Source organism: Denticeps clupeoides, chromosome 5 (assembly GCF_900700375.1).
Source record: "Denticeps clupeoides chromosome 5, fDenClu1.1, whole genome shotgun sequence".
NCBI lineage: Eukaryota > Metazoa > Chordata > Actinopteri > Clupeiformes > Denticipitidae > Denticeps > Denticeps clupeoides.
In genome coordinates this window covers 18,261,657-18,283,050 of record NC_041711.1, presented here as the reverse complement: position 1 = coordinate 18,283,050, position 21,394 = coordinate 18,261,657, and the positions used below count along the sequence as shown (strand labels likewise).

The 21,394-nt window shown below is 42.3% G+C and overlaps 1 protein-coding gene and 1 long non-coding RNA gene across 6 annotated transcripts in view; one reads left to right on the top strand and one right to left on the bottom strand.

Moving 5' to 3' along the window:
- LOC114790975 (potassium channel, voltage gated eag related subfamily H, member 7) overlaps nucleotides 1-21,394 on the top strand; it is a 60,090-nt gene that overhangs the window by 27,318 nt on the left and 11,378 nt on the right. The window contains exons 4-11 of one of the 5 annotated variants that reach the window (XM_028981431.1): nucleotides 405-863; nucleotides 1,890-1,910; nucleotides 2,659-2,682; nucleotides 3,576-3,790; nucleotides 10,007-10,432; nucleotides 14,988-15,387; nucleotides 16,388-16,587; nucleotides 19,036-19,279. In XM_028981431.1, the coding sequence (XP_028837264.1) occupies nucleotides 405-863; nucleotides 1,890-1,910; nucleotides 2,659-2,682; nucleotides 3,576-3,790; nucleotides 10,007-10,432; nucleotides 14,988-15,387; nucleotides 16,388-16,587; nucleotides 19,036-19,279 (1,989 nt within the window). Of the gene's footprint in view, nucleotides 1-404; nucleotides 864-1,889; nucleotides 1,911-2,658; nucleotides 2,683-3,575; nucleotides 3,791-10,006; nucleotides 10,433-14,987; nucleotides 15,388-16,387; nucleotides 16,589-19,024; nucleotides 19,280-21,394 lie in introns of all 5 variants that reach the window. The other 4 variants (XM_028981430.1, XM_028981434.1, XM_028981432.1 and 1 more) reach the window with 4 other exon arrangements.
- On the bottom strand, nucleotides 8,645-13,178 carry LOC114790976 (uncharacterized). The gene is made up of 4 exons (XR_003749885.1): nucleotides 13,003-13,178; nucleotides 12,787-12,916; nucleotides 10,664-10,755; nucleotides 8,645-8,867 (listed from the first exon to the last, which is right to left on the bottom strand). It is a non-coding gene; the product is annotated as an uncharacterized LOC114790976 (long non-coding RNA).

Below are 21,394 nucleotides of genomic sequence, written 5' to 3'. Positions count from 1 at the left end.
CTAACGTCTCATGTGAGCTGTCACTGAGAACAGGGAAACCAGTCTGCTAGGACCAGGCCCAGAGCTGGCTGCAAAAGAAAAATCTTCAATCAGTATTGAAGACAAAGATAAAGCTATAAATCCATCCATTACCATCAATCTGTCCATCCATCGTACTATTCATGTTTTTATCCCTGGCATCTCTGGCCGCCTTGTTTAGCTTGTTAGATTTAATTCTGGAACCCCTTAATGGAGCATTATACACCATTACTGCTGTCTACAGCATATATACTTACATCTCTCTGCTTTAAATCTTTTGTAGGCACCTTCATGTGGTGTATGTAACCAAATTAATGTTTTTAAGAAAAAAACCTGGAATTCTAAACCTGGAACACACTTATTTTTGCTTTTTTCTTCCTCTACAGGTAAGAGTCGCTTCTTCCGTTTCCGGTTGCCTGTGCTGAGCATGCTGGGAGTGAGTAAGCAGTCTCTCCCGCAGGAAGACCCAGACGGGGTGATGATTGACTCGCCCAAACGCAGAGACTCCTCCTCCTCTTCCTCCTCTACTTCTTCTCTCACTACAAGGGGACTCCACCCAGCCACGGGCGAGAGCTGTAGCCCCTCTTACGGCAATGAAACACGGGCCTTGATCCGGCCCGGAGGTTCCCTGCATGGCTCTGCATCGCCAATGTCTGGACCCTTGGACCACTCTTCCCCCCGGGGTCCCTGGGAGCGGCTCACACCTGAGCAGCCACGGCAGCTGATGGCGGTGGGCGCTGGAGACAGTGCCTCCAGCCTCAGGAGGGCCTCCTCTGTCCACGACATGGAGGGCTTCAGTTCCAACAGCCAGAACCAGGTTTTCAGAGACCGCCACGCCAGCGAAGGTACTTTACACATTTCAGTTATGCTGCATTTACCTAGACCAGCCCACTGATTGATAAAGCTAGAGCAGTGCAGGCTGAGAAGATGGTGCGCAGGAAGATTTTAGTCTTCCCACAAGCTCTGTTTTACACACTGGTGAGGTGTTCTGTGGAACACAAGCCAAAGGTATATGAATCAATGCAGAAAAATTTTTATTTAAAATTTAAAATAAATGTAAAAAATAATATGTTTAAATGTTTCAAATAACCTTGCTATAATCATTTAATATTAAAACATGTCTTTCATCTTTCCAGAATGTTTGATTATCCTGTTTTAATGTACAACTCAATCTCCCCACAAGCCGTTTAATCCGCAGTGATCAGTCCTCAGTTACTTTACTAAATTGTAAAGTAATGCACAGTGAAGTGGTGCCTAAGTCCAGTTTACTCTGCAGAATACTTTTCTGTACAATACATTTGTAATAGTAATAAGGAAATGTTTTGCGATACTATTTGCTGATACATTGTGCTGTTTTTATTACCACTAGAAATATTTTCATTGTTATACGATTCAGATGTGATATTTAAGAAAATGGGAAACAATAATATCCAGAGTGATTGAAACACTTAAATTAATATCAATTCATCAATAATCATTCCACTAACATGATTCAAGTTAATCAAGTGAATGTGCAGTAGGTCTCTACTGGAGATGTGACTCTGCTGTGATTAGGCTGCAAGAAATGGCCAGACAGGCTAACTGGTCAGTCTTATACCCCCCAGAAAATCTAATAGCAGTCTGTAGACTTCAGGATATCACATAACCAATTCAGAGCCATCTCTCATTATCTAGTAGTGTAGATATTCCCCCTCACAGACCCAGACACACACACACATCCATAATTTATATCTCTGTGTTTTCATAACACGTGAAGGTCAGTGTGAAGGGCATTCTTTTTATTTCTCCCACCTCTCTCTTGCTCTCTCTCTCTGTCTCACTCACTCTCTCTGTTTTTCTCCTCTGGCTCTGTCACACACTGTTGTGTTCAGACAATGGCCGGAGTATCAAAGGTAATGCAGGAGTCCCTGTCACCGCCATTCAAATGCATGAGCACAACGTTTCTGCTTGTACCCGAATATCCGACCGTGATTGTGTGTGATGAGTGCGGTGTGGGTGCAGTAATGTGTGGAGACCACAGTCATAGGAGTACGTGATCATTTAATATTTACTGGTCCTCAGAAAAATAAAAAAGAATTGTGTGTGTGTGTGTGTGTGTGTGTGTGTGTGTGTGTGTGTGCACGCTCGTCTGGGCTGACGCTTGCGGCTCAGCAGAAATGAGTTGACCTCCGGTGCTCCAGCATGAGGCAATGAATGCTCTGCTCTCCTCTCCTCTGTCTGGCCGAGAACTCAGTGGATCGTGAATGTACCCGGGCAGCATCCCTGGTTCCTCCCTCGTTCTCTCACTGGCAGTGACTCACCGTAATCAGGGGAATGCATCCTCCATTAGGGAACAAAGCCTGCCTCTGCACATTGAAGCCACCACCACCAGCTCTGAATGTCCCTCGTGCGTGCTGAGTAGCCTGCGCCCGATGACTGTCTGCCTCGAAATGTCTGGAAGTTTTGTGGTTGTCCTCCGTCATGTATATCACACTTTGTGTTTCGTCAGATAAACGTCTAGCGTCTGTTTTATTAAAGCAATGCATTTTTTTAATGGTCTTTCTGTTAATTATTTTTTTTTAACTGTCCTCATTTGGGTCGCTTCTTGCCTCTACTTTTCTCCCTTCATTATCTCTCTCTTTCTCTCCCTTGATTGGCTAGTGTCTCGCTCCTGGATGGCCAGCGGTATGGCTTCAGCTTTTCCTATTTATTTTTTCCTATTTATTGTTTTAGTCTCTGTAGCATGACGGCAAAGGCAGCATGTTGATTCAGACGCTTTGTTTCCTCTCTTCCTTTAGACTCTTTTTGTGTGCAGGTGGAAAATGTGTGTTGTGATATTCGTTGTTGTTCTCATCTGTGTAATGTAAGACACCCTCACACATTCACACGCGCACTGTTCCTCTGCGAGGTGAATCGAACCTTTTTTTTTCTGTTATCACTGCTTGTTTGATTTTAAATCCTGAACTGTTGTGAAGTGATAGTTGTGCTTTGGTCTCAGTGTAAGTGTTTTCCAGTGACGCTTTTCAAGTAATTATCCATGAAAGGTGTTAATATCCCTTTATACATGTAATTTTATATATATATATTATCTTATTCTTTAATGGTCTTATTCAGTGCAGGTCCACTGGAACCTGTGTTGTTGTGTGTTGTCTTGTTTTTTTCGTGTTGTCCCGACTTTACAGTTTAATGACGGAACATTAGGCAACAAAGATTAAGTGACGAGCTCCATCTCTCGTGTTCGGTTTGAGTGGTATCCTCTTTAGATCAGAGTACACCGCCTGAGTTAATGACTCCACTTTCATTTATCTTCTCTTAAACATTACATTAAATTGTAATGTTTACATCTTCTCTTACATTTAAACTTTGTCGGCTGTTTAAATCTATTTATGCGACTATACACTATGGAACTTCATTTTCTTTTTTGGGGAAATTAGCAGCAGTGGATCAAGTGACAGAAGCTCCTTGGCGTTAGTTTCCCTCCACATCATTGTGTGAATCCACATCAAGTGGGATGCGACAGTGCAGGGTCCAGGAATTTCATCCTTTTTTGCCTATCACTCTCTGTCTCTCTCTCCCAGGCCCATTCAACCAAATCAAGTCCAGTCTGCTGGGCTCTACCTCTGACTCCAACCTCAACAAGTACAGCACCATCAACAAGATCCCACTCATCACACTCAACTTTGCCGAAACCAACAATGACAAGAAGGTGCCCTCCCCGCCCTCCTCTGAGAAGACCATCATTGCCCCCAAGGTTAAAGACAGAACGCACAATGTCACTGAGAAGGTCACGCAGGTAAGAGGTTAAATCCAACTTTTCAGCAGTTCTCAGTTTCTCCATTTTGGACATTGTGTGATTCACAATTAGATGTAGTGTGTGGTGAGTGTTGAAATATTAGAAGAGAATGACTGAGATTTGTGATCTTTACAGAATAAACAAGTTGTATAATTTACATTTCTCAACTGAATGCTACTGGAGATACATCCTGATCTTCTTTTTCTGATGAGGAGTGTACATTTTGTTCATTCATAGAATGACTGATTGACATATATTCATTTTTTTAAATTAATTTTATACTCATGTACATGAGGTTGTTCATTTTTGTCTTTTTAAAACCTTTATCTGGTTGCTGACCAAAATAATAATTGCACGGATCAATATATTTTTTATGATTCAAACAGGAACAATTTGTGTTTAAGGTACAATGCCAGTCAAAACTTTGGATGCCTACTCTGTGGCAGTTATGGACACTAAGTTGGAGGCCATTTTGAAGAATCCATATAAAGAAACATATTAAGTATTTTTTGAAGTGGGAGAAAGCAAAGTATGTTTGCGCTAGGGCTAGGCGATATAACCTAAAAATAAGCTAGAGCATGCTACACAATTTATATCGCAATATCTTGCATTCCCCTACATTACTGTATAAATGCCAAATTTGGCCGTTAATTGCACAAATTGACAGCATTATTTAAAAGTTTTTCTCAATTGTCTGCCTACATCTCCATTTAAAGTCTTGTGTGCTTCCACCTAACTCAACCAAGCCACGTAAATGCTTTCTGTTTAACAGTAACATTAGTATTTATACTCAATTCTTATGATATAGTAATTTACTACATCATAAATTAATAATATCAAACCGCCATACATCAAGCATATTCTAAATGTTGCCAGCCCCTAGTTTAATGAATACGTTTTTTCCAGATGTACCTCTTTTTACTTTTATGACTGCTATCATCATAATTAAAATCCACTCCATGAGATGCATGTTAAAATACGAAAGTGTTTAGCAAATGGACCCATCCATACGAAAACATTTTTCTCAAAAAACAGTAAAATTTTTGTCCGTCCAAGCAGAGACGGTGTTTTATGGACCCCCGAAATTTTTTTCTGTTAATTTTTTTATATTTTCGGCAAACATATTAACATATTGTCTAAATTGTCAACTTATTGCACATAAATACATATTATTACATATATCATTAAAACATCAACTACAACCATAAAAGTTGGATACATTTCTTTGCACTGTCTGAATCTGAATCGCTCAGAGATCCAAATTAGTGTCAGTGCATTTGGTGGTTCCTCTGGCCGGAAACGTAACCGAACCGCTCAGGGAGCCGGGTTAGCTCAGTGAATCTGGTGGTTAATTTCCTCCACAGCCAAAAACATGCACCCAAATCTGAATCGCTCAGACAAGCAGGTTTAATTTGAAAGTGATTCATTCTCATCACAAAACATTTTACTTTCTTTTAAGAGACAGTTCAAATACTTCAGTTGACTCACAGCTGTTGATTTGGCAATACTGACTCAAGTGACTCATCAGTTTACTGAGTGACTCAGAAGGAGCCGGATCCAAAAAGGATCCACGTATTACAGCTCTACTCCACAGCATGTCCCTGACATATTAGCCCAACCTGATCTATGACCCCGAATACGCCATACATACAACAATGGCGGATAACACAGAACCTCATAAATCAACTACAAGAAATCCTCTCTATGCTTTCTAATGAAAAGACACGGCTGGGCAAAAAAACGTGTTCTTGTGGTTTAACATGCTGCGGAGGAGACCAGGGAGTTACCCCTTACGAAACAAACGTATATTGCTATATGTATATTGCTATATTGCAGCGCTGAGTATAAAAGCCAGGTGACCCCGAGGAAACGCTACCCGCTCTTTGTTGAATTTATTCCAAGAGACGCTAGCCTTCATTACCCACGCCCGACTGATTGTAACTTATAACCACGACCTTTGATGACCTTGACCTTGAGTTTGCCTGCCCCTTTTGCTAAGACAATCTTCCATGTTACCCCACCTTCCCGTCCAGCCTCATTCCCTCGCATCCTTCCCCGCTAGTCCCCACGGAGCCAGAGCGTCCACTGCTCCACCCCTGTTTTTCACTCATCTCCTGCCTCCCTCTCACCGCCCAAGTGCCCCGGTCATCCTCCCCAGCTCGTCCAGTGTCCTCTCCCCTCGCTCCAAGCATGCCTGCAAATGCGTCCACGAACTCGCACGCTGACACTTACATATAAAATATGTTATTGTAGAATGTATCAACATATATTACTATGTACAATTCACAATATATGGAACCACACACAAAATATATTGTCACATAATATATTGAGAATTATATTTTTGTTGCGTATGGGACAGCGCAACATACGGGTGTGGAGAGTGTTAAAACAGCATTCGGGCCGTTCTGTGTGTCTCCATATGGACAGAAACATTTCAGGTAACGCTGCTGTGTGGACACAAGTTTTTAAGAAACCAAAATCTGGTTTTAGAGAAAAGCGTTCCCATGTGGACGGGGCCTAAGACTTCCCTGTTGTCAATCCATCCCTGTTGTCAAGAGCGATGTTGACCTCACTATTCCTGTATCTTCAGTTTTGTTCTGTAATGTAAAAAATTGATGACAAAATTCCTTGTTTTTGTTTATGGATTCCCTTAAACTTGAGGGTCTGGAGTGTCAACTCTGTCCTCACTTGTCCTTCTTAACTAGTGTAATCCAGGGCTGTAAATTGTCTGTCACAGTCTGACCTTTACCGCTGTCGCTGTGGTGTGTGTGTGTGTGTGTGTGTTCTCACCTGACTGTGCAGTACATCTTGTGCTGAGGATGCCCAGTGGAGCGACACCACCGGCTCCGCGCCGAATCACGTAGCCTAATTATCCTTTAGCTAGAGGAGAGTCCAGTATTAGCTGCGGCCTGGAATTGGCCTCCCAGACGGCCTCCCAGACAGCCTCTCTCGGCGGCCAATCTGCACACACCTCATCCACTGTCCGTCTGCACCAGGCAGAGGCTAATTTTAGAGAGTCAGTGCTTTGTTCCACCAGAGGAACGGCCCTCTCTCTGCTCCTTCTCCTTTCTGTCCCTCTGTCTCGCCCATTCATCTGCTGGCAATGTCCCTCTCTGGTGCTTCTGCTTGTTGGACTTCTACAGGCAGGCTGCCTTCTACCAAGCAGATGGCATTTATTACTGACAGATGGCATTTCTCATCATTTCACTCTTTTTTTAATGTTATAGGTTGGGATTCATATTAATCTGTTCTTTGGCCTGAAGCCTTCTTTCCTTTGTCTGTTCCGTCTTTTTTTGTATTCTTTACTCACCTTATCCTCACCTTGATGTTGCCCCAGACTCTGCTCAAAGGGAAGACACCGAACTTTTGTTGTTGTTGCTTTTTATATTGTGCATACATTCTCTGGCCGAGATCACAGGCAGGAACCAGAAATGCACCGCAGCTTTCTGAATAACGACTGCATAAAATAGCGATCTTCCTGCGTTTCCCATGGAGTCGGTTAATTTTTCAGCACATGCATAGCAGACGTGAGCCTCCCTAGCACATGAAACGCCTGTGAGCCGCCGCTTACGTCGACGTTCACCAGTCGGAGTAATGAGGCTGCGCGCCTGAGGCGCATGTGATGTGCCATAGTGTATATAATCCAGCAGAAACGTCTGGCATGCGACTATGCCTTCAATTATTCCAAAGGACATTGTTAGATAGCAGCGCTACTGTAGATGTGCTGAATTATTAAGTATTGATTATTATAAATCATTTATTCTTCTACAGATAGTGACTCTCAGGCCTGTTAGTTTGTCTCTTGTGTGCCGGCCAAGGCGCTCAGATGTGTGTGTTTATGTGCACAGTTCTCTTTTTTGGTCATAAACAATGGGAGATCAGTAGAGAAGGTCAGTCAATATGTTGAACTCCACTATCAGGCCCAGTCAGCAGTTTGAACACCTCATGGTTTTTTTTGTGCATGAACACAATCGGGCATCAATTACATCCTGTATGCAGCAACAAATCATGTTTGTGTCAGATTAAAAGGAAACACCCAGGGGACTGTGGAAGGGCAATATGTCTCCATATTGCTTTAGTTACGAGCAAGTCCCTGTTGCCTGACGCTGCGCTGGCTGCTCAAAGCAGATGGTAGGAGGAAATCCGACACAGCGCTGCTGCTAGGTGACAGACCTGAAGCTTAATTAGAGCTCTAATTGCTGTGTTAATTGATCGGCCGTGGACTTTGGTTTGCTCTTTAATTTCGTGCCCATATGACAAGCTTCTCGTGAGCTGGAGGGTGGGACATCTTGATAAGGGCAAGCCCTTCCTCTCCTTTACTTAAGTTCAATTGGTGATGTCCATCAAGATTTATTTGGGGGAGGGTCATGTGACCTTCAGTCATGCAAACCCCAGAGGAGTCTTACTGGGAAAATTGAGAGAAGGGAAGTGGTCCTTCCATTACAAATTTGCATAAATGCCGAGGTGATATTTTCTAAATGCCAATAAAAAATGGCTGCATTTCTGTTCTGTGATACTACATCTTGCAAAGTAATTTTAAGAATCATAGCAATGGACTGAATCCTCAGGACGGGCTTATTTCTGTTGCAGGAACGAAACTAGCCATCATTATTTATAGAATGCGTGGAGTAGCCACATAGGACACATCTTAGGGAGGTGATAATTTATCCATACATACTCCAAAGCCATGTAACGACAAACAAAAAAAACTTTTGTTTTTTGCACAACAAATGTATTTATTTGCACTAGGTGTAATTTGAATACAGATTTTTTTCTTGTCCTCCTTATCCCACAACCCTTTTCTCTCTCTTCTCATCACCCATCCTTTGCGTTGCTCTGTCCGCTGCCTCTGGCCTCCCTGTGCACCCTTCTCTCTTCCTCTGCTGGTGGTAATGGCCGAGATGCATTAGAGAGGTATACGGCTCACTGGAGTCCCCACTGAGCGTTATTGAAGTGTCGGTGTTGGAGCGAATGAAAATTTCCTCCGCTTACAATGATAATCACCTTGGTGTCAGTGGGACTGCTCCGCTGCAGCCGGCTCACTCTAATATTCATGTAGAGAGAATCCTGGAGGCTGAAAATAGACGGGGCTTTTATTTCCGGGGACCCGCCGAGGAGCACTGATCTCACTCGCTGCCCTGTCTGGCCACCTTGTGCTGAAGGTCTTCCAGCAACATCTAAGTTATTAAATTCCACTGCCTGGTATTAAGAAAATAAGGATTAAAAGGGGGTCACATTAGGACAGTTCAGATGTAATCACAATCATTTTAATGTGCCGGGGGATGTGTGCTCCCCTACTGACGGCTGAAATGCTGGAATAGAGCTGTCAGTGTTCAGTTAATCAGCACCACTGGGAGTGAATCGTGGCACCCAGTTTAGCACATGTTAAAGTAGGCGCTGGAGATTCATTTATAGAACGCTGACTGACTGACGTTTGGTGCAGGAAAGTTATGGTGCAATAGGTATTGTCAGCAACTGAAAGCTAACAGAAATATTCCAAGAAAAACTGATCTAACTTCTGAAAATGCATAGAATGGTTTCCCACATTTCATTTCATGCTGGAAAACCAGGCATTTTAGGGTTGAGGGTCTCTTATTCCTGGACAAGAGTCGCCACAGTTGCAAGTACCCTGATCACATGGAAGTGAGAGAAAACAAAAGCTATTTAACGGTGCAGAATAATACTACATCACCTCACCTTTGGCTCTCACACTGGTGCTGAAGCGGTGCTGGTTCTGCCTCTGTCAACTCAGGCGCTCATGAATGATTCATTCAGTGCATCTAACAGGGGTTCTAACCTGCTGCTGATGAATGACGTGTGTGTTCCCGAGGACGAGTGAATGTTTCAGATGAATGTAATGCAGAACACATTAGCATTTAAATGAGTTTGTGAAGTGTTATATTTTTGAGCATAACGTACGCGGTTGTTTACATGGTAACATGTCCCGGACATTCAAAAAGCTTTGTCTTGGCTTTTAAGGTTTGTACATTTTATGTCTGTGCTCCATGTAGTTATTGCATTAGTAAATCATAGTTGCTGTGGATGAAAATTAGATTAATCTTTTCTCCATTATTTTTCTCCAATCTTTTCTCCATTATTTTTTGGAGGCACGGAATGAATTTTCCAATTTGCACGTCTTTTCTAAATTTGTTGAGAACTGCCATATTACTCTGAACACTTATCCTCAAAGTAAAACCCATCTCTGTCTGTCAGGTGTTGTCTTTGGGTGCAGACGTGCTTCCAGAATACAAGCTACAGACGCCACGCATTGACAAGTTCACCATCCTGCACTACAGCCCATTCAAGGCGGTCTGGGATTGGCTAATCCTGCTGCTCGTCATCTACACGGCCATCTTGACGCCCTACTCGGCCGCCTTTCTGCTCAACGATATTGAGGAGCAGAAACGGCGTGAATGTGGCTACTCCTGCAGCCCCCTGAATGTGGTGGATCTCATAGTGGACATCATGTTCATTGTGGACATTCTCATTAACTTTCGCACCACCTATGTGAACTTAAATGAGGAGGTGGTGAGCCACCCTGTTAAAATAGCCGTCCATTATTTCAAAGGCTGGTTTCTCATCGACATGGTGGCTGCCATTCCCTTCGACCTGCTCATCTTCGGCTCAGGATCTGAAGAGGTGAGGACTGTGGGGAATGGGAGGGTATGCAGTGTCTGTCTTTTGTGGTTGCTCTCTTCATTTTCTACTGGCTTGGTGGAGTGTGTTCATTTATGTGTGTGTGTGTGTGTGTGTGTGTGTGCAGAATGGCGGTTCTTTGGTGGGGTCTGTGAACATTTGTTTGTCTGTGTTTATATAAAAATACTGCTCATCTGAAGTTGTTTGTGTGTGACCTTGTAAAATGTTACTCACTTGGTGAAGTGTTTGAATTAGTTGCCTCATGCTGTCATGTTGAATTATCCTTTATCTGTTCAGATTCAAAGCTCCAGGGTCCGTGTCTAGGTCTGTACACATACACACACACACACACACACACACACACATACATACATAAAAACATTTATTTTCAGAAAATAGTTACTGTTGGCAATACATATTTTATATATAAATATAATGTATAATATATACATATAATATATTTAAATGTATAATATAAACTACACAATCATTAAATCAACAAGGGCCTTAATGACATTATATTCAAATACATGCGCCCACGTTTATCAATATGAGCGTAGATTAAAGCGAGCGCGAGTAAAAAACTTCCACGTACGATTCATGAAACAGGTATGCCTGTTTGTACGTACGAGCATTCGTGCATACGTCCATTTCCATGTTGATAAATTTGCCGGCTGAAACTGTTTGCGGTTTACATGGTGTATGGGGCCACAGCCCAAATCTTTGTGACATGGGGGAGTGGAAGGTAAAAAGTAAGAACTTAACCAAGTACAACCAAGGTACTCCTGTATAAAATGACATAATGACATAAAATCAGAAGAAAAAAAAACGGTAGCCATAGACATTTCTCTTATAGATTTCCTCTGCTGCAGCACAAGTCTGCACTGACACTGTACACGATTTGTGCGCTGGGATGGATTTTAACATGTCATACTATTGGGTGAAATGATCGTACACCCGTTTTCATTCTTACACATGTTTGATAAATGAAGGCCATTGACTATAACAGCTTCCACTCTTCTTGGAAGACAAGAGTTTGAAGTGTCTCTGTGGGATTTTGAGCCAATTTCTGTACAACATTTGTCAGGTAAGGCACTGATGTTGGATGAGACGACCTGGCAATCTCTTCATGCCAGTTCAGTCCAAAGTTGTTAGATGGGGTCAGTGTTATGTGTGGGCCAGACTAGTTCTTCCATACGGAATACACTGTCTTTATAGAGCTTTGTGCACTGGCACACAGTCATGGAATAGAAAAAGGCCTTCCCCAAACTGTGTTCATGCGATTGTCCAACATTTTGCCCAAGCCCCAAAACACAGCCCCACAAAAGTATCCCTCCCCCAATCAAACTCTGCAGTGAGCACAATGAAAGTCAGGAAGGCATCCAGCAAACCCCGACTCACCCTTCTGACTTCCAAACAGAGAAGCATTACTCATCACTCATGGTCCCACTGCTCCACATCTACTTTACACCACTCCATCCAACACTTTGCGATAGAAGCCCATTCCTCTTTAGCTCTGGACTCAGCAGAGCAATCATTGATCTCACTCTGTGACTTCCACTTTGCTGTTGTTCCTTGACCCTTCCTTTTACCAGTGATTCCTTTTACAATCTAACCATGGAACATCCAGCAGGGATACCACACTTAAAGTCATTTAGCTCTTCAGAACGACCCATTTTGTTTAATAAATGTTTGTAAATGGAGAATGCATGGCTGGTTGCTTGATTTTATTATACATCTGTGACAATGGCTCTGATAAAAAAAAATACCTGAATTCATCAATTTTGTCCTCATAGTGTATTTATGAACACTTTGCCGTGGGCTGATGCCACGGCCCTATTTTGTAAAATAATAAACGGTTATTTAACCGATTATTGAAAGTATATATATGTCAATTGATAATCTTGATCTATATTTTGTCTTAATTTTTCTTTCAATATTTGCCCCTCACCAAAAAATAAATACAAAGCACAGACACACACGACAATGTTTTCTCAGATACTGTTTCCTGAGTTGATTCATGAATCATCCTGAATGATTCATTAAGCGATGTACACATTTCCCCCATGTACATTCATGCGTGAGATGAAAATGCTGAGCTGGCCCAACTACCAATTATTTTGGCAACCATAGCAACCAATACAGATGAACATGTTCAAATTGCTGATGTTTCAGAATGTCACAGGCTGCGCTGGCACTGGCACTGTAAGCACATGCTTCTTTTATGGCATTTTCCATTGATTTGAGTGTTGTGCCAGTGGAAAGTATTATTCATCAGCCAGGATATTTCAAATTTGGTAACAATTGGATCACACGGCATGGTGGTTAGGGACGTGGCCTCACACATCCAAGTTTACCAGTTTGAATCCTGGCTTGGACCTGCTCTCTCCATGTTGGTGAAGTTTTTCTCCGGTTTCCTTCTGACCAAAGCTGTCCACACTAGATGAATGGAAACACCCTGTGGTTTTTGTCTTTAGTGTATCCTAACTGCAGCAGTGGAAAAAATAACATTGCATGGCTTTGAAACCAGAACCTGAAATGCAATTAACTGTGACATTAATATTGAAGGGTACCTGAACATTTTGCCCAGAATGTGTGTTGTTGTGCCCGCTGCCAGTTCTGCCCAGATTTGGCATCACTCCGTGTTTGTCCTTCTGTGTTACCCACCGCGCGTGTTCATGAATCATTCAGCAGTGCGCACAGCAGTGAGAGGAGGCTGTCAGTCTCACCTGCTAAATGTGAGAAGAGACGGTAGTGTGTGTGTGCATGTGTACAGTGTATCAGGGGCACGTGGCTAATTCAATTGTACAGTGTATCTGAGTGTGTTTGTGTGCGTGTGTGTGTGTGTGTGTGTGTGTGTGTTGGTGTAAATGAAGCCATCCCAGGGTTGGCAGCACTCAGCGTATTCTCCTCTGTGTTACCCACCGCTCTCACTCATGAATCATGCAGGAGTGCTCACGGCACAGAGAGGAGGATGTCAGCTTTAGTCTCACCTGCTAAAAAGTGAGGAGAAGAGGGAATGTGTGCCTGTAAAGGGTTATCACATGTAAATCGCACATTGTCTTCACGTTTATCGTTCTGTGTCAGAGCGGCATTTTCCTGGAGGGCTCCCAGTGGTTAAAAGACTCTTCTTCATGACTTACACTTAGGACAATACCCAAAGAGAGCTACGGTTCTCTCACTTTAGTGTAGATGCAAGTTTGATCTAAGCTGAAATTGAATATTTGCAGCAAATTGGATTTTTTACTCTCACGATAAAAGGGGGTGTTAGGATTGTCGTGCTCTTAGATGTTTTAGTTTTTTTAACCTTCTCATATTTCAATTTATTTTAACAGGGCATCTGCCAATGGCTGCAAGTTCTGCCAGCATTTGAAACAAGCAATACTCCATGGATAAAATATTCTGGAAGTATACTTGCTTCCTTGCTGTTGTTAGAACCAAAACAACAGATTATTGTAGAATTATCAATATAAAGTGTCATTATAAAGGAAGAGCACTTGTACACAGGTGAACAGGAGCAGCTGACAAGAAATCTGAAAGAGTTTCATTCGTTTTTGTAACTGCATCCATGAAAGACATCTGATAAACAGCGTAGAATAGGCAACAAGCATAGTGCAAAATGTTAGTGATGCTAAGATTTAATGTACCATACCACACCAGTGAGGTTATATACACATGGGCAGTAGTGGCCTAGCGGGTAAGGAAGCGGACCTGTAATCAGGTTGTGGGTTCAAATCTCAAACCACCAAGGTGATACTGAGGTGCCACTGAACAAAGAACTTTGGTAACGAAGTCCCCACACACTGCTCTCCGAGCGCCTGTCATGGCTGCCCCTCTGCTCACCAAGGGTGATGGACACATTTCGTGGTGTGCACGTGTGCTGTGCTGCAGTGATTCACAATCACTTCATTTTCACTTATAGATTTTACCTACTATCATGTAAGTAAACTATCAGAAAAAACATTCTCATATTTAGTAATGTACTACGAAGTTACAATGGATGCACAGGTATTTTCCGGAAGCTTATGAAAATGATTCTTTTCCTAAAACATCCAGTCCCACCTGGTTACAGATTATGGCAAATGTAGATACATGCTACTACTGTGATTTGGCTACATCTACATACCATGTGAAGAAGTCATGACATTTCTGGTCCCCTACTACTGACTCATCTGCTTACTATTGGCTCAGAAACTATCACTGATTCAGATTTTCCTTAAGAATTGAGAATTTATTATATAAGTTCTGCATTTAATATGTGTTTGTGGTGCTTTTCTGATGCATTAATTTTGCTAAATGTGTCTGTGAGAGTGTAGAGAGATGCATGTCAACAGATTTTATTTCATCCATTAATCCATTAATGTTTAACCCTGTTCCATGACCACATACTGTAACAGATCAATTTGCTGTTCATTTTTAAAGAAATTATTGTTCAAACGATCTCGGTATATAATATGACGATATATTAATGCTTTAGAAAACATCACAGGATTAATATGGGTGTTGCTCTTTATGCATAAGTAATATTTGTCATGGTGTGATGTCACTCTGTGTCTAGACCACCACCCTGATTGGCCTGCTGAAGACGGCTCGGCTGCTGCGGCTGGTGCGTGTGGCACGGAAGTTGGACCGCTATTCGGAGTATGGTGCTGCCGTGCTCATGCTCCTCATGTGCATCTTTGCCCTCATTGCACATTGGCTTGCCTGCATCTGGTACGCCATCGGCAACATGGAGAAACCCTACCTGCACCACAAGATTGGCTGGCTCGACAACTTGGGGGTCTCCATCGGCAAGCTGTATAACTACAGTGACCCCAGCTCTGGTCCCTCCATAAAAGACAAATACGTCACAGCCCTGTACTTCACCTTCAGCAGTCTGACTAGCGTGGGGTTCGGAAATGTCTCACCCAACACCAACTCAGAAAAGATCTTCTCCATCTGTGTCATGCTCATTGGCTGTAGGTGGATCTCTTTTTCTGTTTCAGCCACTTCAAAGTGAAACTGGAAATGCTGTACATCTTTGATCCTTTCATGTTCCATTGTTTCAATAGTGTGCAAAACTCTGGACACCCTTACTTTAAAATGTCTTCTACTGTGAAATGAAAATTAGGTGATTAGCAAAAGGCATAGTGCCCAAGCGCACTTCTTTAAGATATTGAGCACATTTTTGACAGCGTTGCTGGTGTTTATTCAAGTCCATTCTTCCCTCTACCAGGAAATGTTCCCTGTGCCACTGACTGCAATCACACTCCAAAATGTGACACATCATGTTGCGTTTCAGAGGTTTTCTTTTAGCTTAGAATTGGAATTGCAACCCTTTTTATCCACACATATTTGCAAATTGTGGTAAAAAAAAATCGGATCGTTTCAGAACTCCAACACTCCTGACATCTCATTAGCATTTAATAGCATGTACAGCTATCTGAAAACATCTTGAAGCCGTCTACTGTTTTTTATTATTATTATATTTTCTCAGATGTTTAAGGAGGGGCTCATGGCTTATTTTATGGACAAGTTTGAGGGAAATGTATTCAGCTTTGAAATCTGAATTCTAATAAGGATTAGGAACAAACCAGAGCTTGATAAACTAAATAGGCAAAGAATTGCAAGAGAATAGAAATGCCCAGACTTTTGCATGGTGTTTCTACCCTTTTTCATATATATTTCGCAAATATACAAATCATGCATAAAATGCTAAAAGGAAATTCACTTTGTAAATATCTTTTTTTCTGAATATCTGCTACCATTACTCTAAAGGATATTGCTTTTTTGTGTGCCTATTTTTTCCCCCTCATGGATGAAAGCATATTCTTGACAATTAAGACATTATTCATGGTAAATGTAGCAAAAACAGTGTAGGAAGGCATAATGGGTATTGTTTAATGGCGATCTGACAAACTGTAGCAGCATAGATATTTTTTCTAATCAGGCTTTTAACTACTTTTCTCTCCCACGCAGCACTCATGTACGCCAGCATCTTTGGGAACGTGTCGGCCATTATTCAGCGGCTGTACTCAGGCACGGCTCGCTACCACCTTCAGATGCTGCGCGTCAAAGAGTTTATTCGTTTCCACCAGATCCCCAATCCCCTGCGCCAGAGGCTGGAGGAATATTTCCAGCATGCGTGGACCTACACCAATGGCATAGACATGAACATGGTGCGTTTGGGGACTGTTTCTTGTACACTTCCGTAAGAGGTTTCTCTTGCTCCTCGTCCCTCTTTACCTCACGATTGCTCTGCATTTCTTGTTTGTTGAACTTGACAAAGGATTTCCACATGTAATTTAAACAAGCACTAGTTAGCAGTCATTGCAGGGTCTATCAATGGCCTTTAATTCTAATTCATTTAATCTAAGGAAGTAGGGTTTGTTGGCTTGCTGTGGTGGAGACATGTAAATGGTCAATGTGCTTAAAAAAACACTTGTCTTTCCCATCCCTGCTTCATTTCAAATGGACTGACTTCAACACTCTGGTAAGAGCAGGAGGTACTGACATGTCTAAAGTACATATTTGTGAAAGAATGTTTTTTTACAAATGAATGTATGTTTAGCAACAATGTCTCTGAAGGTGCTTGTGCTTTCAGAGAGCGTTGAAAGATTAGCATGCACGAAACCCATCAGTTTGCCTTTGTTTCAAATCTATTAGCCTTAAGAACATGCAAAGCACAAGACATTACTGGTAAACCACACCATGCCTTATCCACTAATGCCATGCTACTGTACGTTCTCCAGACCAGTTTTGAATTTTTTATGAGAAAGTTTTGGCTTTGGAGTAGATTTGCATGCCAGCAGTGAGAGCAGAGTGTTTTAAGCTTCACCAGTCTGTGTGTACAGCTCTCTCTCTGTCACACCAATACACACACAAATGCACAGTGATTTGCATTGAAGCAGGCACAGACGTTTGTGTTTGCATGGCATCTGTGAGGATTGCTCACGTAGCCTCACTGAAACGAAATTAAGCGTGCCTGTTTGGAGTGGGCATGGCAAACAGGCTCTGCCAACCATCACTTTCTTCTCTCTTTCTCTCTCTCTTTCTCTCTGTCAAAATCTGAGAGCGAATAGGAGACTTGGCATTGGCACTTGCCAAACGTAGCCAAACGTCTTTTTCCAAATTTGCCTATTTACACCTCGATTTGAGTAATCACCTCAGCTGTCAGATGTAGGGAGGGTGGACTGAGTATTTTTATTGGGTGGTGAAAAGCTCTGTCCGTCTCTGTCGAAACTTGACAAGGGATTTCACACTAAAAAATGTTGGTTACATTCAAAAGTAAAAGTGAAGTGATTGTCATTGTGAAACACTGCAGCACAGCACATGGTGCACTCAACTAAATGTGTCCTCTGCTTTTAACCATCACCCTTGGTGAGCAGTGGGCAGCCATGACAGACGCCCAGTGAGCAGTGTGTGGGGACGTGGCACCTCAGTGGCACCTTGGCGGATCGGGATTCAAACCGGCAACCTTCTGATTACGGGTCTGCTTCCTTAACCGCTAGGCCACCACTGCCTGTCATTGTAATGGCAGAGCAGGTTTTATTAATGTCTCCCAGAAATGCATGGTGTTTCTTAACAGCACCATTATTATGAGATGTCATTAACAAACAGTTTTTTGAGAAGATCATGAAGTCCGTTCTCATTGAGGAGATTGATGGTAAATATTCTATTTGAATCATAGGCTATTTTATCAGTTTGAAAATTGCTCAGATCATATTTTTCCTGTGAGGCTAAACCCTTTCAAAATCAGATTGCCATATAGATGAGGGAAAGAAGATGCTACTGTAAAATATTAAATGTCATAGAAAGGAGACACCATTGTTATGGAAGCACAAAGCAGCTCTGTCCTTCTGTGACACTGCTGCGGATCCATAGCAGGACTGACATGTCCCAGAAGGCATCTCAGAAGATTGTCCTGAAACATTTTATGATACTTACTGCTGTGTGAATGTTAAATTGTTCAGTTACAGCAGGCGATCCATTAAAAACCTGTATATCAGACTTTTGAGGTAAGTTTTTCCCCACTTCCTCTTTTTTTGTCCTCTTCAAACTCAGACCAAGAAGTTGCAAATTAACACCCACTCTGGCTGCTGTTGGCTAATTTAGTCTCTCATACTGAAACTGCTTCATCCAAAAAGCTTTCATCATATGGTTATTCAAATCCTCGCAATTCTGTAGCGATGTCTTTTTGCTCTCTCTCTCTCTCTCTCTCTCTCTCTCTCTCTCTCTCTCTCTCTCATACACACACATACACACACACACTTATGTTCCTTCTGTCTAGAGATAAGGAGGACGGCAGTGTATGAAAGCTGCCTAATAACATGGTAAAGGTTTGTGAGTGTAGACTTGTGTGGACTCTCCTGTCCACCTCCACCTCACACGGGTAGACAAAGACAAGCCTGCCACACCGCACTGCAGCATGCATCCGGTGAACCTCTTTCATTTCTAATCTGGACTAAAACCAATCCTGCAGAGTGGCGACATGAGAGTTTAGCATGCATCCTCTTCTGTAGCTGTCTTCCCGTTAATGCCCATCAATTGTTTTAAAAAAAAACACTGTCTTCTCTCCTCCGTTGTGGTTTGTCCTCCCTCATTCTTTGCCCCATTAGGTTCTTAAGGGCTTTCCGGAGTGTCTCCAGGCAGACATCTGCTTGCACCTCAACCAGACTCTCCTGCAGAACTGTAAGGCTTTCCGAGGGGCCACTAAAGGCTGCCTGCGTGCCCTGGCCATGCGCTTCAAGACCACCCATGCCCCACCCGGCGACACACTTGTGCACTGCGGCGATGTTCTCACTGCACTCTACTTTGTGTCCCGTGGCTCCATTGAGATACTCAGAGAGGACATTGTGGTGGCCATTTTGGGTAAGAACTTCTTTATGAGTGGGACAGTCATTCTTTGAGCTCTGCTGATTGTTTAGCTATAGACTCACCGCAGTAGTTGAATCTGGTGTAAAGGTGAGGAAATGGAGCTGGTTTCTGTTTGGTGAAATGCCCTGAAAATTACCGACCCTTCACTAACACATTTGATGTTTGATGACATGACATCAGACAGTTGAGGTGCACATGATGTTTTTGAAACTTACTTTTTTCCTCTGAGGCTGTGTCTTTTTTTTCGACACGAGTTAAAATACCAAATGCCCCGGGAAACAAAAAGAATAATAATAAAAAAAAAACTGTAGGTCAAAAAACAGCCTGACAGAACAGGTAAAAGTCAAAGGAATTGGCTAAAAGATGGCAACATTCCTAAAAGCACAGTAATGTTTGCACAAGAGTCACTTATATATGGAGATTATTCGAAATAATAAAAAAGAAAAGCTTATTTTGTCTAGTTCTCTTCTGTGCAATGTTTTATTTTTATCTGCAGCCATTTGATGTTAAACATGTGACAGTGACATGCATATCAAGTCTAGAATTCACTTGCCAATCACTGCAAAGGTTCCAGGTAAATGCATTTGACATGCATGACTATGTGGTCCACATCTGTACCTGGCTGAGTGAGTTGGCCTTTAAAGTGAGAAAGTGAGAGTTTACAAGATAAAGAGTAAAAGTGGTTCTGCAGGTGCTGTTTAAGCTTTTACACAATCAATACTATGTAACCTTGAACAGTTCTTGAACACGTCTCACCAATTCTTGAATAAATGATTTCAGTCAGCATTTATCCTTGAGAATTCCGTTGAGGAGATATGAATAATCTCTTTAAATACCTAAAAAGACACACACACTCACACATGAGCGAGGAACGGTATGAACTGACGTGACACTGCAGCTATATGTGCTTTGTGTGTAACCATATCAACATCTTTGTCCTTGTAGCTGTAGGTGTGCACGTGTCACACATCTCACACTGCTCCTAGAGTTCAGAGAGATAGATGCTTATCTGCTTTGCATCCTTGTCCCCCATCCAACTCTGATTTCAGGCAGCATCTTTACAATGGCTGCCTCGGGTTTTATTGGCTTCCATTTGACCGCGCCTCTACAAAACCATCCACAGTTGCGCAATAGCCTGAGATTTAAGTATGGCGTCTGATTAGGCTTGTGAGTTTTATTTGAGGTGAGATTCTGGTGTCTCCCTCATGAAGTCCCTGCTGCCACTGCATTTCACTGCTGTGGAGCTTTTTATAGAAGACACGACTGGAGGAGGAGGAGAAATAGAGAGAGCAGAGGGACTGTGAAGAGAAAGACAATAGCCGAGTGAAACACAGACCGTGTCCAAAATAGAGACAGAAGGAAAGTAAGACAGAGATGAAATGTGAAACGGTAGGGAATTTTTTTTTTATAACTTACTATATGTAAGTCATAACAAAAATAAGATGAGAAACAAGAAGAAATGTAACATTAATACTGTTATTAATACAGATATCCCTCTGTTTCTACTGACTTTTAATGGAGTGGAGTGGATTTGAGTATTCTATTCAGTCTCATATTTAATATATCCTGTCTCTGGCCTCTACCTGTGTGGTTATAGACAGAGCAGCATGTAAAGAGCAGAGAACTTTTCCTTCCTGCAGCAGGCCGAGCAGCAGGCTAAGCCTCATTTAAACGGCTCATTTTTCACCTGCCTAACAGGCCACGGCCACTCGGCGACACAATAGGGTCAGGGGACGAAAGGAGAGATAGAGAGGGGGAGAGGAAAGAAGAGAAGAAACCAGAGGAGCCATGGGATCCCAAAAACAAGTCAGCAGGTTTGCTGAGAAAAAAGTTGGAGAAATGCTGATGTGATCGCTTCTGCTTAGTCCCTTTTTTACACAAGCAGAACATTCGCCAGGTTCGAGCTTGTGTGTTTGACCTGGTTCAGGGGATGAAGGTAGCTGATTATGCCAGTCCTGTTAAATATGTCAGCGGGTTTTAACCCATTCATGGTCCAGCATGTCTTATGTAGGAGGACAACTTACAACCACCACCAATGGCTGCCGCATAAGCCTGCCTTTTCCTTTGACAATTTTTTTACAATATATGGCTCTTGCTTTCAAAATTAAT